The 18243-nt window shown below is 37.3% G+C and overlaps 6 protein-coding genes and 2 non-coding genes across 9 annotated transcripts; 2 read left to right on the top strand and 6 right to left on the bottom strand.

The window, feature by feature from the left end:
- Positions 1-875: 875 nt before the first annotated feature.
- Positions 876-1452, bottom strand: LOC121757401 (agamous-like MADS-box protein AGL61). Its single transcript, XM_042152955.1, has one exon. It carries the CDS (start codon positions 1443-1445, stop codon positions 876-878), a length of 570 nt encoding a protein of 189 aa, XP_042008889.1. The 5' UTR covers positions 1446-1452.
- Positions 1453-2427: 975 nt separating this feature from the next.
- On the bottom strand, positions 2428-6554 carry LOC121759251 (3-oxoacyl-[acyl-carrier-protein] synthase I, chloroplastic-like). Its single transcript, XM_042154787.1, has 7 exons — positions 5760-6554; positions 4637-5068; positions 3704-3877; positions 3215-3328; positions 3018-3119; positions 2845-2911; positions 2428-2733 (listed from the first exon to the last, which is right to left on the bottom strand). The coding sequence occupies exons 1-7, from the start codon at positions 6222-6224 to the stop codon at positions 2666-2668; spliced, it is 1422 nt and encodes a 473-aa protein (XP_042010721.1). The 5' UTR covers positions 6225-6554; the 3' UTR covers positions 2428-2665.
- A 569-nt stretch (positions 6555-7123) lies between these two features.
- LOC121759684 (uncharacterized protein At2g34460, chloroplastic-like) lies at positions 7124-9144 on the top strand. 2 transcript variants are annotated; one of them, XM_042155354.1, is made up of 5 exons: positions 7124-7253; positions 7363-7563; positions 8325-8444; positions 8515-8787; positions 8878-9144. In XM_042155354.1, exons 1-5 carry the CDS (start codon positions 7155-7157, stop codon positions 9043-9045), a joined length of 861 nt encoding a protein of 286 aa, XP_042011288.1. In that variant the 5' UTR covers positions 7124-7154; the 3' UTR covers positions 9046-9144. The 2 variants fall into 2 exon arrangements, with proteins under 2 accessions (XP_042011288.1, XP_042011289.1); XM_042155355.1 differs by having other exon boundaries at positions 8862-9144.
- Positions 9145-9296: 152 nt separating this feature from the next.
- LOC121759857 lies at positions 9297-9448 on the bottom strand. The gene has a single exon (XR_006041791.1). It is a non-coding gene; the product is annotated as a U4 spliceosomal RNA (small nuclear RNA).
- A 960-nt stretch (positions 9449-10408) lies between these two features.
- Positions 10409-10481, top strand: TRNAR-ACG. The gene has a single exon. It is a non-coding gene; the product is annotated as a tRNA-Arg (tRNA).
- Positions 10482-10641: 160 nt separating this feature from the next.
- LOC121756981 (uncharacterized protein At4g18257-like) lies at positions 10642-12639 on the bottom strand. The gene is made up of 3 exons (XM_042152423.1): positions 12243-12639; positions 11635-11967; positions 10642-11058 (listed from the first exon to the last, which is right to left on the bottom strand). The coding sequence occupies exons 1-3, from the start codon at positions 12548-12550 to the stop codon at positions 10902-10904; spliced, it is 798 nt and encodes a 265-aa protein (XP_042008357.1). The 5' UTR covers positions 12551-12639; the 3' UTR covers positions 10642-10901.
- An 873-nt stretch (positions 12640-13512) lies between these two features.
- Positions 13513-15457, bottom strand: LOC121758494 (60S ribosomal protein L18a). Its single transcript, XM_042153883.1, has 4 exons — positions 15302-15457; positions 15083-15198; positions 14928-14991; positions 13513-14048 (listed from the first exon to the last, which is right to left on the bottom strand). Exons 1-4 carry the CDS (start codon positions 15314-15316, stop codon positions 13707-13709), a joined length of 537 nt encoding a protein of 178 aa, XP_042009817.1. The 5' UTR covers positions 15317-15457; the 3' UTR covers positions 13513-13706.
- An 897-nt stretch (positions 15458-16354) lies between these two features.
- LOC121758495 (60S ribosomal protein L18a-like protein) lies at positions 16355-18191 on the bottom strand. Its single transcript, XM_042153884.1, has 4 exons — positions 17828-18191; positions 17441-17516; positions 17172-17286; positions 16355-16578 (listed from the first exon to the last, which is right to left on the bottom strand). The coding sequence occupies exons 1-4, from the start codon at positions 18051-18053 to the stop codon at positions 16519-16521; spliced, it is 477 nt and encodes a 158-aa protein (XP_042009818.1). The 5' UTR covers positions 18054-18191; the 3' UTR covers positions 16355-16518.
- Positions 18192-18243: the final 52 nt, after the last annotated feature.

Genomic DNA, 18243 nt, shown 5'->3' with positions numbered 1-18243 from the left:
TTCTTAATATTTCTTAAAATCCGTGCCGCCAAGAAATTGAACTCCTAATGGCGGACGGAGGGAGTAGAAGTTATAGCTAATTTCGAGTATATATATTTTAAGTTAATTATAATCTCAAGTTTTTAGGACACATTAGCCTTTATAGCTAGGTTTTTGCATGCATAAATAATAGTGATGTTTTCTGTATGTATACCGTACAATAAAAATTACTCTAAAAAATCATTAAATGCTTCCAATCTTGATGACATAATAATCTAAAACACTAGTATCACCACGCTTGTTCATAACTAATTAGTTTCATTGGAAAATTTGTAGATTAGTTTCATTGGAAATTTTGTAGATTATGTAAAGATGTTTCCGGAACTTTCCTTAATACAAACACACTTCCCTTGGTACAAGCATCTTGTAACTTTCCTTAATTACATGAACTCATTCCAAATCTATTAACTCAATTTTATTTTATTTTACAAAATATGAATTACCCAAAACACTGTAGTAAAATTTTGGTAGTCTGGGAGATTTATCCAATTTTGATGTGTCCGTAGGAGTGTTGGAGAATCATAAGAACAAAAAACACAACTGAATGGAGAACTAATCTACTATCAACATTAAACCATGTCATCAAATGGAAAATAACCACTGTTAACATCAGATGTGTAGATCTATATGTTCATATAAAAACCCTAATTTTGATCGAGAACCTCCAATTTTGTATTCTACAATTTGTAGGAGTGTGGAAGAATCAAAAGCATAAAAACAACACAGTTGAATGGAGAATTAATCTGATATCAACGTAAAAAGTGGCATAGTACATATCATACTGATATGAAGATAGCATAAAAGCCCTAATTTTGGAGATGAATGTGTTCACATAATTAGGCTCCCAAAATGTGATAGTAATTCTGGTAATCAATTGAAGAAGCCAATTGAGCTTCTTCTTCATCACAAAAGATATCTGTTTCAATCACAATGTCATCTGCTGCGATGAGTTGTTGAAGTGATAATGGTGGGGCTGCATCCATCACAAACTTATCTGCTGAGATTAGATTTGAAGAAGGAGAAGGTTGTTGATGAATTGACAATGGAAGGCCACAATTCTTCGGATTTTCTTCAACCTTTTTCTCCAACGAATTGGGCAATTGCTCCAATTGGTGGAGTTGCAGACCACCATCGTTGCCGTAAGGCAATCTCCTCTTCGCCGCCGGAGAGGGGGCGGCGCGGTTGATGAGAGCATCGACGGAGGGATGGCCGAAGGAGTAGAGTTTGCCGGCCGGAGATTTCACCAGAATAGCGATCTCGAGGCCGCATAAGACGGAGAGCTCGGTGGCTTTGCGGAATAGGCCGCCGCGGCGCTTGGTAAAGGCAACTTGAAGACTGCTTTTCTTCTCGATTTTCTTGATTGGAATCTTCCTTCGACCAAGAGTTTTTTTCTGAGGAATTTCCATAGAAATTAGAAAGTAAGAAGTGTGAATGAATTGTTGGGTTAAGAATTCAATATTTATAGCCGTTTGGTTTGCTGTAATTAATCAAACTTTCCATCTCTCTCTTTACTTTCAGCTTGCCATACTGCAAAAACAAAAAAACTAAACTACATTATTTAATTTAGTCCTCCTCCTATTTGTAATACTATTTGTTTAATTATTTACTAAATAGCATGTTTCATAGTAGTTGTACAGTATATTTCAGTAAAATAGAATATCGATGTGGATATTCATATGACGTGATTTCCATAATCATTTTCCAATAATCCAATTCTTTTACTGCTTCTATCTCACTATGAATCACACTATTATTTAGTAGACAATCTTTTTATTATTATTACAAAAAATTATAACAAAAAATCTAATTTTTTGTTAATTTTGGTATGTCCCACGACGGTATCAAATGATATTATTTTCCTTATGGACATACTACATTGTTTAATTCATCGATCAGTGATAACGTCCACATATGTATTTTCAGCTCTCATATCATATCAAATTTCACCCAAAGATTCATATAATCGGGAACAAATACAAAATTTATAGTTTTCTGACTAATTTTCAAGGTTACGGACATAACAAAACTTCATTATTTTCTAACAATTTAATAATGATAATAATATTAACAAAAATAAAAATGATAAGTATGTCTTTAATTATAAATACTTGCATGTTTAGTTATATATAGAGAGAGGGGGAAGATTGTTTGATAGTAAGATTGTGTGCTATTTACTATTTTTGGTGGCAACATTTACTTATTTCAGTACCACGTATGTAACCATTAACAACATGGAGTAGTAACTAGTAAGCACAAGGATTCAATCTAGTCCATAAATTTGAGATTGAGATAGTGTTTAATTTTTTTTCTCGAACAAGAATATAATTTCAGATATTTTTAAAACTATAAAAAAAACTTGTCAAAGATAAAAATAAATAAAAAACCGAATTCCCAAGCACGGAAATTGATGAATGATGATATTTCAAACACTGTGTAGTATGAGATGAAATAAAATAACCTGACAGTATCTACATTCATGAAACTGATAAATTACAATAGTCCTCAAATTAAAAGCTAAACTCACAGCAAAGAATGCAAAAAACCCTCGTTTAGATTTTCCCAGAGTGCGAAATCAGACGAGAGAGCGCCTCTAATCAGCCGTGTATATGGTAGATTTCTAACAGGATCAAGGCTTGAATGCAGAAAACGCTACAACAGAGTTGTGCCCGCCAAATCCAAATGAATTTGAAATCGCTGCATATGATAACAATCACAAACAAATTAAGAAACCCGTGATGTATGTCTCCACACGAGAAATCACCGGATGATGTAAATAGGGGAGATTGGAGATGGGAAGCATCTTACCAACATTGACTTCGTGTTGCTTCTTCTGGTTTGCAACAGTGTCAAACTCAACGGAAGGCTCTGGATTCTACATGAGTAATTATTGACGGTTGTTAATGTTGTGTATAAAGCTAAAAGAGGGTGGCTGTATCTGAAATAGGTCCATATCAAATGCATTAGCATTGTGGACTTACAAATTGATTTATTGAAGGGTGAAGCCAGCCTGTTGTGATGGCTTTCACGGTTGCTATGGCTTCCAAACCACCGGCAGCACCTAGGCAGTGCCCTATCATTGACTGGAATAACATGAAAAAAATGAGAACTCTACCACCTGTCACGTGCTCAAGAAAAGATTACGAGCATAGCACAAATACAGAGCTTCATGGCTTACCTTGGTTGCGTTGATTTTTATATCTGAAGTGTCCTTGAATACCTTCTTGATAGCATTTATCTCGGCTAAATCACCAACAAGAGTGGAAGTTGCATGGGCGTTTATATAGTTAACCTGAAATAGTTTAAGGACTCAAATCTGTTACTACTGCAAAAGCATTCAAGCAATAACATTTTAGATGTGTCCAGATAAGAATTGGTATTCAGTTACATTTCTTTTTTCCAGTGACATCTCATAGCTCTACAATTTTTGCCAGAATATCTGAGGGGCACAATAAGAGTTTCCGTAGGAATATAGAAAAATGAAACAAAGTAGAACTTGGACTAGGAAAAATCCTTGAACTATTAATATGCCGATGAGAGTAAAGTTTGTCATAACTTGTGAAAACATGCACTTGGAGCATTTTTGTTTAATTGTCTTACTTCTAGTAGGTGGATGCAGGAAAAACAGACAGAACACAAAAATGAATTGTTTGGGAAGAAATCGCACCTCCTCAGGGGAAACACCTGCATCTTCAAGGGCACTCAGAATGCATGAAGATACACCAAGCCCATCAGCCCTGGGATCAGTCATGTGATAAGCATCGCAAGTTACAGCACCACCCAAATACTCTGCAATTATTGGCGCACCTCGTCTCATTGCATGTTCCAGACTTTCCATAACCTGTTGAGAAATTTGACAAAACTAAAGGTCAGGTCAGGCAATTGATTCAGAGATATGGTATTCTGCTCAGCATCAACCTTTTACCCACATATATATAGTCAGCATCTAGCACAAACTTTTAAAGGGAGGTCAAGATAATCTATTGATAGAAGCAAATTATATACAATGACAGAAATTTTCCAATATTCAAGAGTAATGAAAAGGAGGGAAAGAAACTGAAGAAAGAAAATATCTAAAGGATCTTAACTGCCTTTGTTTTCTTTTTCAATATAATTCGCTATTCATGTTTCAACTAAACCGTGTCCCTTATCCTTATATAGGCTTGATCCTTGTGCTCCATCATGCACACCTGTATTAGTATTTGTGTAAAATTGATGTGTAGGCCAACCAACTGTAGCTCTCATATGATTCATAACCCCAAATACAACGAGTCAATTTTATACACAGACTATATTTTAGATCATTGGTTCTATTCCAACTCTACTTAATAGCCTATATCACCAATCCAATATGAATACGCACATGGTACATACATAAATATGGATATGCAGTACATTCTACACAATGAGGAGAGAAACCCATTCCGATGTTTCAACACACTGCCCACATGTAGTTGGCTTAACAAGTCATGGATATGTTCCGAGGAACACATCTCAGCATCTGAGTTAAAAGTTCTCCCATAAAATGTCAACTACTTCGCTGCACAGTAAACAAATGATCACAACTCATTCACACACACAGAGAGTGGAGCTAACTTACCAAGACTCCAGCACCTTCACCCATCACAAAGCCATCTCGATCTTGGTCCCAAGGCCTAGAAGCAGTTTTCGGGTCATCATTTCTTTGAGATAGAGCTCTGCATGCAACAAAACCTCCCAGTCCAATTGGTATAATGGCAGCTTCAGTCCCACCTACTACCATCAAATCTGCTTCACCTCTACGAATGTGATTCGCAGCCGCATAAAAGCAATAATTTGAAGTAGCGCAAGCCGTTGAGATCGAATAGTTTGGCCCCATCAAGCCAAGATCAATTGCTAGCAATGCAGATCCCATGTTCGTTATGGCATAAGGTATGAAAAATGGGGTAATCTTCCTGTGACCCTTCTCAATTAGAGCCTGAACACCATCAGAAAATACACTGAGACCTCCCATTCCTGTCCCAACCAGAACACCAGCTCGAATCTTGTCAATCTGCAGTTGGAACAAAACAATAGATTTCAGATAACTGTGACTTTAATGAGAAGAGAACACTAACAACTTTCGCATGGGCAGAAGAATTTAAAAGGTCTAAAAAACAATCAGTCAAATTTATTCTTAAAGTCTCAGGCTAACATCAGATGTCAGTCAGGCTTCAATATCAAATTCTAATAAAAATAAATCAAGTCATCCATTCATTCAATGATACTGAGCAATTCGAACAGAATCACCGATGTAAAAAAACAAACTGAACCTTAACTTTTAAGTTCCGGCATGCATTCATTCAATTCAACCGATCAACTACTCATGAGCATATCAACAGTAACTCAGAAACATAACCAAGCAAAATCCAACCACAAAACACCTAATTAAAGAACACCGAGAACTTTCACATGAGAAGAAGAATTACAAAAGGTCTAAAAAAAATCAGTCATATTCTAATCAAAATAAATCAAGTCATGCATTCATTCAATGGTGCTGAGAAATTCGATCAGAATCATCGATGACTGAAGCTTAATTTTTTAAGTTCCGACATTTATTCATCCAGTTCAACCAATCAACTACTCATAAACAAATCAACGGTAACTCGAAACATAACTAAGCAAAATCCAACCAGAAAACACCTAATCAAAGCCACAATTCCCCAAAATTGTAACTGAATCGAGTACCGGAAATCACCAATTACCTTGTCAAGCTTTTCGCCGCCGAGATCCGCGCTCTCGAGCGCCTTCTTCCCCGCAACAATGCAGTACCTCAAGCAATCGTCCAATCTCCGATCGTTTTTGCCATCGATATATCCCTCCGCTTGGAAGCCCCTAATCTGCCCTCCGAATCGCGTGGGGAATTTGGAGGCGTCGAAGCGGTCTATGAGAGTGATGCCGCTCTCACCGGCCAACAGCTTTTCGTAGTAGGCGTCCACATCGTTCCCGAACACGGAGACGAGTCCCATTCCTGTGATCACCACGCGCTTCTTCGGGTCCGTCTCGCGCTTGGGCGCCGTGGCTGTCGATGCGGAGATTGTGAGAGGGCGCCTCTTCTTAGCTGTGGCTCTGGCATTGTAGCTGGGTAAAGCGGCGGAGTGCTGCCGAGAGCGGCGGAGGGTTTCGAGCGGGGAGGGGTGGAGGAAGGCGGTGGATTGGAGGGCTTGCATGGCGGAGGCGGAGTTTGCGATGAAATGAAATCAATTTGGTGATGAAATGCAGCTATGGAGTGAGGAGAAGCAGTTGGATTTGTTAGCTCTGATGGTGACTGCTCTTCAATTTTTTTTCCTTTCTTTGCCAACAAAAAATTAAGCAAAATTTGTGTGCAATAAATACACCCTATCATGAGTTGCAATATCAAGAAAACAAATTAGTAGATTAGGCGCAATGAATAAGGTGGTTGCAAAATCGAAAGACAAAGGCTATGCGTTCGTAGTTGCTATCCATGGATAACAAGCGAAAAATATAAGTGAATACAATCATCAGAGAAAGTTGTCGCGCCGTGATAATGAAACAACTCAAAAAATCGAATTTAATAGAGTTTTGCGACTTTTATGGAAACACTTCGGGATTGACCGAAAAGATCCATCTAGAAATGACAAATTCGCAACTGGGTAGGTAAAAACTATGTATATCATGTTTAAATATGAGAAAAATTATTGAGTTGTGTACAGAGCTATTTTACCCAAAGACCATAAGAAAATTTATGTGTAATGAAATTACTACGAAAAACATAACTAAATCATTTGTAAGTATAGTAGATGAAAGTATCTTTTCATAAGATAAAGTACACTTTTGGTTATTACTTTTAGACCGAAGTATAATATTTAGAAATAAAACAATTTCCTCGTAACATAGAGTCACCTCAAATCTACTAGGCACAACAAACTTAATAGTGTTCAAAAGATCGAGTAAACAATGCTTCTAGAAATACATACTTAGTGATGCGTGAATAACAAGAAATGAGCTTATAGAAAAAATGTGCTAGGTGCATAGCGTAAAATAAAATTTAATATATAATCCTAATCTATTATTGTGGCGGGTATACTTTCCTTACCCAAGTTATATTATTATTTGAAATTTAAAAAGAAAAAAGGCCAATGGCAATTGCTGCTGCTTCTAGTTTCTTCCTTCGAACTTCTCCATCTCAATCCTCTTTCACCACTAGACCACACGCTCTCTTCGTCATAGCTTCATCTGTAGGTTTCTTCTTCTCTCTCATTCTACAATATTCTGCGTCTTTTTCAATTCAGTTTGGATTTGCGTTATCCGAATTTGGCTTTTACTCTACTTGATTGGTGGTCGCAGATGGAAGGAAGCGAGATTAAGGAGGAAGCGAACCAGCGCGTTAGTGAGAGAAAGAAGATATTCGTTGCCGGTGCAACTGGAAGCACGGGGAAGAGGATAGTGGAGCAGCTTTTGGCGAAGGGATTTGCTGTGAAAGCTGGCGTGAGAGATTTGGAGAAAGCCAAGTCCACGTTCCCAGGGAACAATCCCGACCTCCAATTTGTGGGTACTAGGGTTCAATTCGCAGATTTGATTGCAATTTCGCTTTACCTTTCTCATCTGTTAGTAATTTTGCTCTATCGTTTGGCCTTGCATTTGAATGGTGGTTTGGCGATTGGCGGAAATGAGTATTGTTTGTGTAAATTGGAAGGCTTTCATTGCTGGAAATGGATTTTGAGAATGAAGGAGAGTGAAACAGTAGGAATAGCTGATTTCTTGTTGCTTAGCTTTGATAGTTAATTGTAGCTTTCTCCTTCAAGCATCCTGTTTTATGATATGCAGCCATTTTTAGGATAAAGTTGCAGTTTCCCATGGATAAGTTCTTTGTGTGTGAAGCTAATATGCTGAAATCTTATTTAATCTAAGAAAGCATTTAATTAGAACTCAATTAATTTAGCTTCTATGCTTTGAAATTTAACTCTTTGTCCTTGATCATGTTAAGAACTATCTTAAGGTTTATATTCTTTATTAACATATGGTTCTAATAAAATATCAATAGTTGATTTCTTGTTGCATAGCTTTGATAGTTAATTGTAGTTTTGAATTCTTGAAATCAGAACCTTGCTAGTTAGTTTGCCCTTTCTCCTTCAAGCATCCTGTTTTTTATGATATGCAGCCATTTTTAGGAAAAAAATTCACTTTCACATGGATAAGTTCTTTGTGTGTGAGAACAATATGCTAAAATCTTCTTTGATCTAAGAACTCAAACTATTTAGCTTCTATGCTTTGATAAGAACTATCTTAAGGTGTATATTCTTTATCAGGTGAAAGCAGATGTAACAGAGGGTTCAGACAAATTAGCTGAAGCTATAAGTGATGATTCCGATGCAGTGATATGTGCTACTGGTTTTCGACCATCGTGGGATCTCTTCACTCCATGGAAGGTTGATGTTTTCGATAATGACATAACTCTTTCTTTTCCATTGAATGCCTAACTTCTTTGATCCTACTCAGGTTGACAATTATGGCACTGTGAACCTGGTCGAAGCCTGTCGGAAACAGAATGTCAACAGATTCATTCTCATAAGTTCCATCTTAGTCAATGGGGCTGCCATGGGGCAACTGCTCAATCCCGCCTACATTTTCCTCAACGTGTTTGGCCTCACCTTAGTCGCAAAGCTTCAAGCAGAGCAGCACATTCGGAAATCTGGAATCAATTACACGATTGTAAGGCCTGGTGGACTGAAGAACGACCCTCCCAAGGGGAACATAGTGATGGAGCCAGAGGTAGTGATAGTCAGACAACAAATTTCCCTTTCGAATTCTGTGTGTATGCTCGTTCTTTACTCGTATTGTTGCAGGATACGCTGTATGAAGGGTCGACATCCCGAGATCAGGTTGCAGAAGTTGCAGTGGAGGCTTTGCTGCACCCGGAGGCTTCCTACAAAGTCGTGGAGATTGTTGCAAGAACCGAAGCTCCTAAGCGATCTTTTGAGGATCTGTTTGGTTCTATCAAACAAAGGTAAATCGTTTGTCTCATTTTAGTCTAGTTTTTTATCTTGATCTTGGAAACTGGTAAATTCCTGATCTTGGAAATTGTTTTAAGATTCGAAATCAATATAGATTAAGATTGATTACTATTTACGAGACACTAAAAAACCGAACATTCAGTTACTATTTATTCTAATTATGAACCAAAATAACAAACCATAATGTAATTCCGATAAACAAAAAACGACTGGATGGTGAAATTGAGCATAAGCTCAAAAATCACAAAAATTAGACTTGGATTGTAGAGCTTGCCCAAAAGAGGGAGCCCTTCCAGAAATTCTCGACGGCCGGAGTCAAGCCCAGGCCGAAGAGGGGGTTTGGAAATAGTTTTCAACCAGCAATAGACGCGCCTCAGTTAGAACCTCACTAGCTGCGTCATTGCCCCAAGCGCAAAGATACTTTCAACCACAACCCACTCTCCCTTTTTATACCCACATTTCGCCACTCACTCTTTCCTAACCTTCGATGTGGGATAAATATATTATTTGCTTCAAACAAAAATCATCCACCAAAATCATAATTCAATTAAATATATTCCATAAATTTCAATAACAACGTTACACAAAATAAATAAACCGAGAAATTAAAACTTAAAAGAAAGCAGCAGCGGCAAGAGAAGCAACGGCGCCTATCACGGCGGCCGGAACACACAGAGCCACCGCGGCACTCTGCGCTGTAGGCGGCAGAGCCGGAGCTCCGGCATCTTCTTGCGCTACGACATAATTTGCGCAGCTCATGAAAGTCATGATGCAGACAGCCAAAGCAGCAACCATTTTTCTTCCCTCCATTTTTTTTATCAACACAAGAATATTCAAGAATGTGTGTGTTTTTTCTTATCAATCAGTGTGTGTGTGTGTGTGATTATGTTTGTGGTGGAGTGAGGAATTTATAGCATGTGTTTGAGGTGGAAAAATACAATAATTAATCAGATAATTTGATATTTGAGCAACAGCCTGTATGTTGATGTAGTGGTGCTGGTAGACTACATAAAAAATTTGGACACTTTACAGAGGGATTTTTAGCATGTTCTTGATCAAGCACATGAATTGTGGTTTAATTTGTGATGATTAATTCGGTTTATTTTAGTTGAATTTTGGTACAGACCATAATGATGCCCTTGTGGTAGCACCAAAATGATTTCTTTGATTAGTTTTAAGTTGATTCTGGTTAATAGTATAACAACTATGTTTAAATCATTGATTCTACGCCACTGTGTTTTAACTACCAATTCTAAAACAAGAAAGACTTACTATTTTAAGTTCGTTTTTACACTAGTATAACTAGACAGTTTTCTCAAGTATATCTGCACGAGTCTTAACCAAACCTATTTTTAAAGAGTTATTTAGAAAACAACAAAGACTCTGTGGCCCAATGGATAAGGCGCTGGTCTACGGAACCAGAGATTCTGGGTTCGATCCCCAGCAGAGTCGTTCCCTTTTTATTTCAATATTTTATTTTTTTTATGTATTTCTCATATTGCTGTTTCTGTTTTTTTTTGCACTACTGTTTCTTGTACTGTTTTGAAGATGAGCCACAGTTGCAAGACTTCAGGTCTGACACAGGTATCATCTTTCTAATTTACAAGTATGCTTTAAAGATTATAAAAATGACAACTTTTGCAAAATATCAAAGTTCATAATGAGTTATGTGATATTTCCTAAGAAAACAAGGGATTCAAATCTATGCAATTCAATCCTTAAAAACTACTCCATAGCGATCAATCACCTCTCCAATCTGGCTTGCTCTGCTTTAGCTGCTTTCAACTTCTCAATCTGCTTTCGGAATGGGCTTGCCTTAATTTTTCTCTTCTTGTAGCTGCTATTGCCTGAGCAGTTTTAGCTGCTTTCCAATCAGGCTTGCTCTGCTTTAGATGCTTTCAACTTCTCGAGCTGCTTTCGGAGGTAGGCTTGCTTTAGTTTTTCTCTTCGTGCAGCAAGCTGCTCTTGTCTGCGCAGTTTTAGCTCGGACACTTTTTCCCTTGCTTGATTTGCTTCCTCATGAACTTCCCTGAGAAATGATGGGATTGATAAAATCAAAAACATTTTCAGAAGATTTTGAGGAGACTAGACCTTAAATGCATAATACTTTATCTTTCAAACAGGCATGAACTCAGCATCGAAAGGATATAATAGTACATCACGGACAAGCCATATAACAGAACTGATGTGTTATTCATTTCTTCCAATCATATTTATTCCATAGATTCGTTTATGGCAAGGGAAAAACAATCAACACATATACTAAGCAGTGAACTATTTAATGATTTCAACATGAAAAATCATGGAAAGCTGCAACTCATTTACACAAATGGCATATAGTCATAGTCAAAGAAAAGCATGTTTCGTCTTAAGGCCCTGGACACACCATCCCCTGATTCAAGCCAAAATGGACGCTATGTAAATAAGCCATCATTCTGTCGAGAGGCAGAAGCGTTTCATGACTATCAGCATCACATAGGCACATATATGTCGTAAAATATGGAAGAACTAACAAATATTAACACGATTTTGGACAAAGAAAGAAAGAAAAATGGAGATTGCCAAGCAACATGAAACAAAAGCAGCAAGGTGCTGAAGAGCTTACATTACAAAATGCTTATGCTGACTCCTGTCCACAGCAGCAGACGCCCGCCCGACCCCTGCAGCTTTTGCACCAATCGGCAAGAAATCATCACCATCATCAGCGTCTACATTCTCTTGAGACGTCTGAGCTTGGGGCGTGGAAGTATCATTCTCTCTCGACATCCGGGGCTCATCCTGCTCCAGACCCTTCCTAAAGAAATCAACACAGTACTTCTCTTCATCTTCTCCATCGGAAAGTTCCCCCCTCACCAGCTTATTGTATATTTCCGCCTTCTTCTCCAATGCAGCGTAGCTCGCTGATCCATCTTGAACAGCCTTTAGCTCAAGCTTATCCCTAAAAACATAGAATCAAATTTCAACACAAAACACCATTAATATTATGCAAAGCATCTAACCACGATTGAATTTTGAAGCATAATAATATACAATTATGGTAATTGAAAAAACCCCCAATTCATGAAAACCCTAGAACGATAATCAATCTTACCAAATACCAAATACACCTCACAAATCATACATAACCCGGTAAAACACATCAGAATCACCAGAATCCGCATGGAAAGAGCAAATGCAGACCAAATTAAACGCAAAACTGAAAATTTGGCTTACTTGTGGGCACGAGCATCGACGCCGGAGTTCTTATTGGAGAAAGTGTCTTTTTCGGCGATCTTCTTCTTGGCGCGATGGACCTCGAGATGTTGGGCGTAATTTTGGTCGGTGGGGCGTACTGCGTCTTTGGGATTGCGTTTCGACTCCTCCTGCGACCTGTAGAGTTGGGCTTTGAGCTCGAGGATGGAGGAGGCGCCGACTCCTTCGATGGCGCGATGCTTCCGCGGCATGATTGATGATTCCGTCAGCCATCCCAACGACTCCACCGCCCTCTTCTTCGTCTCTGTCTTTGCTTCTTCTTCGCCCATTCTCTCTGTCTCTCTCCCTGTGCAGAAGAAGATTGTGGGGAGGTTTTGGGGATTAGAAAATGTTTTAGGACTTGAAATGAAATTATGAAAGTGGCGGTGGAATACATTGATTTAACTTCTAATTAGTCTCGGTATTTAAATTATGTGATAGATAGACGTTTAAATCACTAAAATTAGTCAAATTCTGAGTCGATTTCATGAATTTTGAAATTGCAATATTAAATCACGAATATCAATTTTTCTCAATTGTTACATTCATGCACAAAATGTCATATTTTAGCAATTATCAAACTGACTTTTTTTTATTAAAATAAGCATTTTAATGGACATTTAAAATAAGTACTTGGATGGCCAATTGAGAATAAAATTGAAACTTCGTGATATAATATTATAATTTCAAAGTTTATGAATAGACCACAATTGCACTGGCTTAGATGACTATTATCCCTTAAATTAACTATTACAAATATTATAGGAGTATTAGCCTTTTGCAATTATCTTGCAATAATCAAAATCGAGGGGGTCACAAAACCACATCATTTTAAATAAGTAGGTATGATTTTAATCGCCTTGTAAAATAGAATATCATCATTTTGTCCAAACAATATTACTATATAAAAAATAACGTTAGGTTTATTGTCCTGTCTTATTTAAATATTTAATTGTCATATTGTTTTTATTTTCACCTTTGTTGAACTAGTTTGGAACAATTATGAAGAGTTGAAAATTTATGGAGTACTAACCGAAGACAGCAAAAAATTATACAGTATGATTTAAAAACCAATTATCCAAAAATACAATAGAATAGTTATTTGAATAATTTTCCTGAAATATTAAGTAAACTAAATTTGATTTAAATATTAACAGAGTTAGAACCCAATTCTTTATTAACTGATAAAATCTACCTCCATTCATAACTAGGTTGTATTGTAGTAAACATAGAAATAATCAATACACACATGTAAAGGAGCTCATCAAAAATAAAACTATCAAAAATAATGTCTCAATATGAAAAGCCCAATGCTCTAGGTAGACAAAACAAGAAATGTAGTAGTTCAGGTAGAGATAACACTAATGAAGAAAATTGTCACACCTTCTCTCAGGATTAAAAAAGAAACAAAGTTATTTTTCCCCAACAAGAAATGACCCATACAGTTTACATAAACAAGTTGGGCCTGGTTGCTTTGTAGGTAGTCTTGAGCTTCCTTGATGGTGGCCTAACCTTCTTGTACACCAAGGGAAACTTGATTTTGGAATCATGGAACTGCTTGGTGCTCTCCCTTTTGCAAAGCTTGGCGGGGACAGTAGCGGTCTTAATGATTTGGATGCAGTGGCTGCGCACCCTGTGGCGGGAGGCCATCTCGGTGTACATCTGCTCTACACCGCCATTCAGAGTGGTGTCACGGTACTCCTTGTACATGTTGTGATACCCGGTTCTGCTCTGATATCTCAACCAGATGCCATAGTTCTTGATGGTTGTAGGGTTCTTCTCAAAAATCTAAACAGACAGAATGAGAGCATAATGAATGAAGAATAAATGCAGAAATAGGAGCAAAACCATTTGGAAAGGAAAAACTAGGATCAAGAAATTACAACATTTGTAATGTCAATCAAGAAGATACAATCTTAACCGAAATCTATGCAGATATGGCAGCAGAATAAGCAAGGAAATGACATACAACAACAGCTCAATCTAAAAATCATTCCCATAATAAAATAGCGTATCAAGCGATCTGTTAAATTTTGAGTTAAATGTAGCTATTATGACGCTATGAGATGCTGCAATGTGTGTGCAACTAGAATAACCATTTCGCTATGATAATTGACAAGAACAGTCGCAATGCTATGATCCAGCAGCTCAGAAATCAAGAAGCTACAATCTTAACCGAAACTAATGCAGATAAGGCAGGAGAAGAAGCAAACAAAGGAGATACTACAACAGCTCAATCTATAAATCATTCCTATAGTAAGTAAAAAGACTTCAAGTGACCAGTCTAAATTATGAGCTAATATTTGCTATAATCCTATAACAATATAAAAATGTAGGATGACCGTGCAACTAGAATAACAGTTTGACTACGTAGACGAGATCAATCACAATGCTATGAATCATGATCCAGCAGCCCAAAAATCAAGTAGATACAATCTTAACCGAAACCTATGCAGATATGCGCAGAAGAAGAAGCAAGCAAATGAGATATAACAACAGCTCAATCAATAAATCATTCCTATAGTAACATGATTCAAAGTGATTAGTCTAAATTTTGAACAGTTTCACTATGACAATTAACGAGATCAATCACAATGCTATGATCCAGTAGCCCTAAAATCATAGCTTCATTTGCCTACTACTATAAGAAAAAGACTTGAACCATACCTCATTGATAGCGAGAACCTGCCCGTTACTCTTTTTCACCTTCTTAAGCTTCCTCAAGAAATACCTACACAAATAAATCAAATCAAAAACAACACAACACAACCGAACAACCCTAAATTCATTCCCAAAATCACTGAAACACGCAATCGAAATACCAAAATTTGGACTTGGCGCGGACTTCATTGGTGGCCCAGAGCTTCATGCGGTAGATCTTGGGGTGCTCCTCCGTCTCCGTCGGCAGAGCTCGCCCCACCACCTGGTACTGATGGAACTGCACAACGTACAACGCATAGAAAATACTTTAATCAATCTAACTAAAATCCTAAACATCTGAAACACATTCTCATAAAATAGAGTCGTCGGTGGACGCATACCCTGTAAGTCACCATTTTCTGGCCGAGTTGAAGATTATCTCAGCGATTCCTTTGTGGAGAAAGAGGAAAGTGCGGGCGGTTGAAGTGGTCTTGTGTTTAAAGATCGACATTTTAGCCATCAGAAACCCTAATTTTTTTTCATGGGCCAAAAGGCCCTCTTTAACTTTATAGGCCCACCTGTCTTCTATCTATGATAAATAGCAGTAGTAATATATGCAAAACTCTATTAAAACACACAACCATATTCAGATTGTATAAAATGATCTAAAAATAAAATGATCTAAAAATATAGTTTTACATTCTGCAATAAGATGCATAGTTGTTTTGATCAAAATCTTAATCTGTACATATTTTTTGTTTACTATGAAGATGTGCATACAACTATAGTACTCCTACTTACAATGAAATTTTTATCAAAACTAATCATTATTATTATTCAATTTTTGTAATGTTCGAATTTTAAAATTGACTGAGACTACGCTCAAAATTTATAATCTACGTATAATTCATTCTTATATAATTTTTTTATATGAAATAACAAATTGCGATATACCATGGCTTCTTTATAGTTATTGAAGCATTCTCATTGAAGAAGGTTTCTTGATAAAGCCAGACCATATACATTTTGTAGTTCAAATCTTTTCTTTTAATTTTTTGAATTTAAAACACGACAATAATTTGTACAAGTTTTATTATCTTTTTTATTTTAGGGATACCAGTTACAGTTCTATGCACAACCCCAGTTCAATCTAGAGGTCCTAAATCTTACTAAGTTGCAAGACAAGGCAAAAAGTTGCAAAATCCTTTGAATTCATTACTGAATTTGTTAATTAAAAACATTTACATAATTTAAAAATACAATTAGATCCTAAAAATGGTTGAAGTTTTTTCTCCTCCTTCTTTTGTGGCAAATAACCATACATATTAAAAATATCCAAACCTCCCAGCATCTGAAAAGGGACAATCAAGTGATTTTCTTTCTTCCTACCAAGCTTCATAAAATGGGAATTTTTAAAAAAATCATAAAATAAACTGGGAGAAACAAGAGAGCGGTAAACAACAGAACCCGTATATTATTTCATGGATAATCAATCATTCAGGAATAGGAGGCGATTACTACAAAGAAAATAATATCCTTTTCTGAGAAATAAATACAATCAACAGTGTCCAACTCTGATGAGGACTATAGTTGTTGGAGAATATACAACATGGCTACTTCACCAGGAATGGCTTACCTTTGTCACACCAAGAGTAACAGCAAGAGCAGCTAAAACAGCCTGCAAATGTTCAAACATAAGCAAACTTCAGTTATGATGATAAGCAAGCATATAGGAGCGTAGCTTGCTTGTGATGATAGAGGCAATGATTCACAAAATAATGAAAATTCAACGATGTTAAAGGAATAAGAAAAACTTTCTAGCTTGGTTGAGGCTCAAGCCCCTCCTTGCTTCGATGTGTGTTCGTCAGTGTGCATAACCCTCCTTTCTCTCTTTTAGCTTTTCATAGAGATTAGAGCTCAAGGAGCACACTACAATTTCTGATTCCATCATTCCTGTCTTTCATGAATACTCTTTTCTCAATCTCATAACAAAACTTTAATTTGATATTAAAGTTACAAAAATACATTCAAACAGTCAGAGTCAGACAAAGAAGCAAAAATACATGATGACTGGGCGGTGATTGATAGATAACACTTCATCACATCAACAAGATAAACCACAGATACATATTCACATATAATAATTTTTCAAAATTCACTGGACAGAACAGGCAGAAAGCACCAAAATATGAATATGTATACTCCCCAACAGTTGAGAACATCCATGAATGCAATTTTGGTAAGATTCTAGAAGAGATTGAAAACACTTACACCTATGGTACACGCAACGAGTCCAGGCTTCTCCCTGTGATCCATACGAACACATAGCAGTAAAAGAGCTCCTATGTACCAGGGGACTGCGCCCAGAAAGAAACCAGTAATGAACCTTGCAAAGAAGTAAGCCAAATCAGTAACCAAATCCTATTTACAGAACAAGATTGTAAATCATTCAATTATCAACAGAAGCATAAAATAATCACGACATTATCAGCTGCATTATCTCTTGAAAGATGTTCTTAAACGAATTGAGATTAACTTACAAGAGCCATCCAAGTCCAATACCACAACAGGGGAGCCGTTCCTCCCTAAAAAGTCGTCCATGAACAACAACATGACCTAGAATCACCAGAAAATTGAAGGAAAGGGAAACAGACATCAAATTCAATGCTAATTTCAGTACTGCGATAATGCCTAAACAGCTGTTTTCATTCATTGTTGCACCTTTGTAAATCTAGTCACATAAATCGCACAGATTCACACATTCAAATCCAAATTAGAGCCAAACCATGTGTAGCTCGTCCATGAGAAACAGATTCCAAAAGCTACAGTATCAGCTACACCTTTTTCGCTTACATCTTCATAAATTCTAAATAATGACCAGGATTTTCAATATTGAATCAATTAGGGGAAAATATATCAGGAAATACCGGGCACGGCGTGATATCCCCGAGGATAGTAATGCGGCGGATGGGCAGCGATGACGGGAGGCGGCACAGGCTGAGGGATTCCTATCACCGAATAATCGGGCAGCACAGGCTGGGGCTGATAATTAGCCACGCCTTGGAAAGTGCCGTAGTAATAATTCGTCGGCGGTTGCGAAGATTGGGCGGCGGACGAGACGCCTGGGTTCTTTCCTCCGCCTTCTCCGCTCATTGTTGCCGGAATCAGAAGGAATCGATTATGGGATCGCGGTGCTAGGGTTCCGGCTCTTGGAAATTGGTGGTTTTGTTTTGTTGATCGATTGAGATGATCGATTCAAATCAACTCCTTACCTTAGCCGCGTTATTCTGAGGTGGCCGCCGCCTCTTTATTTTATACAGTATATTTATTATTTTTTTAAAAA

Source organism: Salvia splendens, chromosome 12, assembly GCF_004379255.2.
Source record: "Salvia splendens isolate huo1 chromosome 12, SspV2, whole genome shotgun sequence".
NCBI lineage: Eukaryota > Viridiplantae > Streptophyta > Magnoliopsida > Lamiales > Lamiaceae > Salvia > Salvia splendens.
Note: the sequence above shows the minus strand (reverse complement) of the source record. Positions and strands in the feature narration are given on the sequence as shown.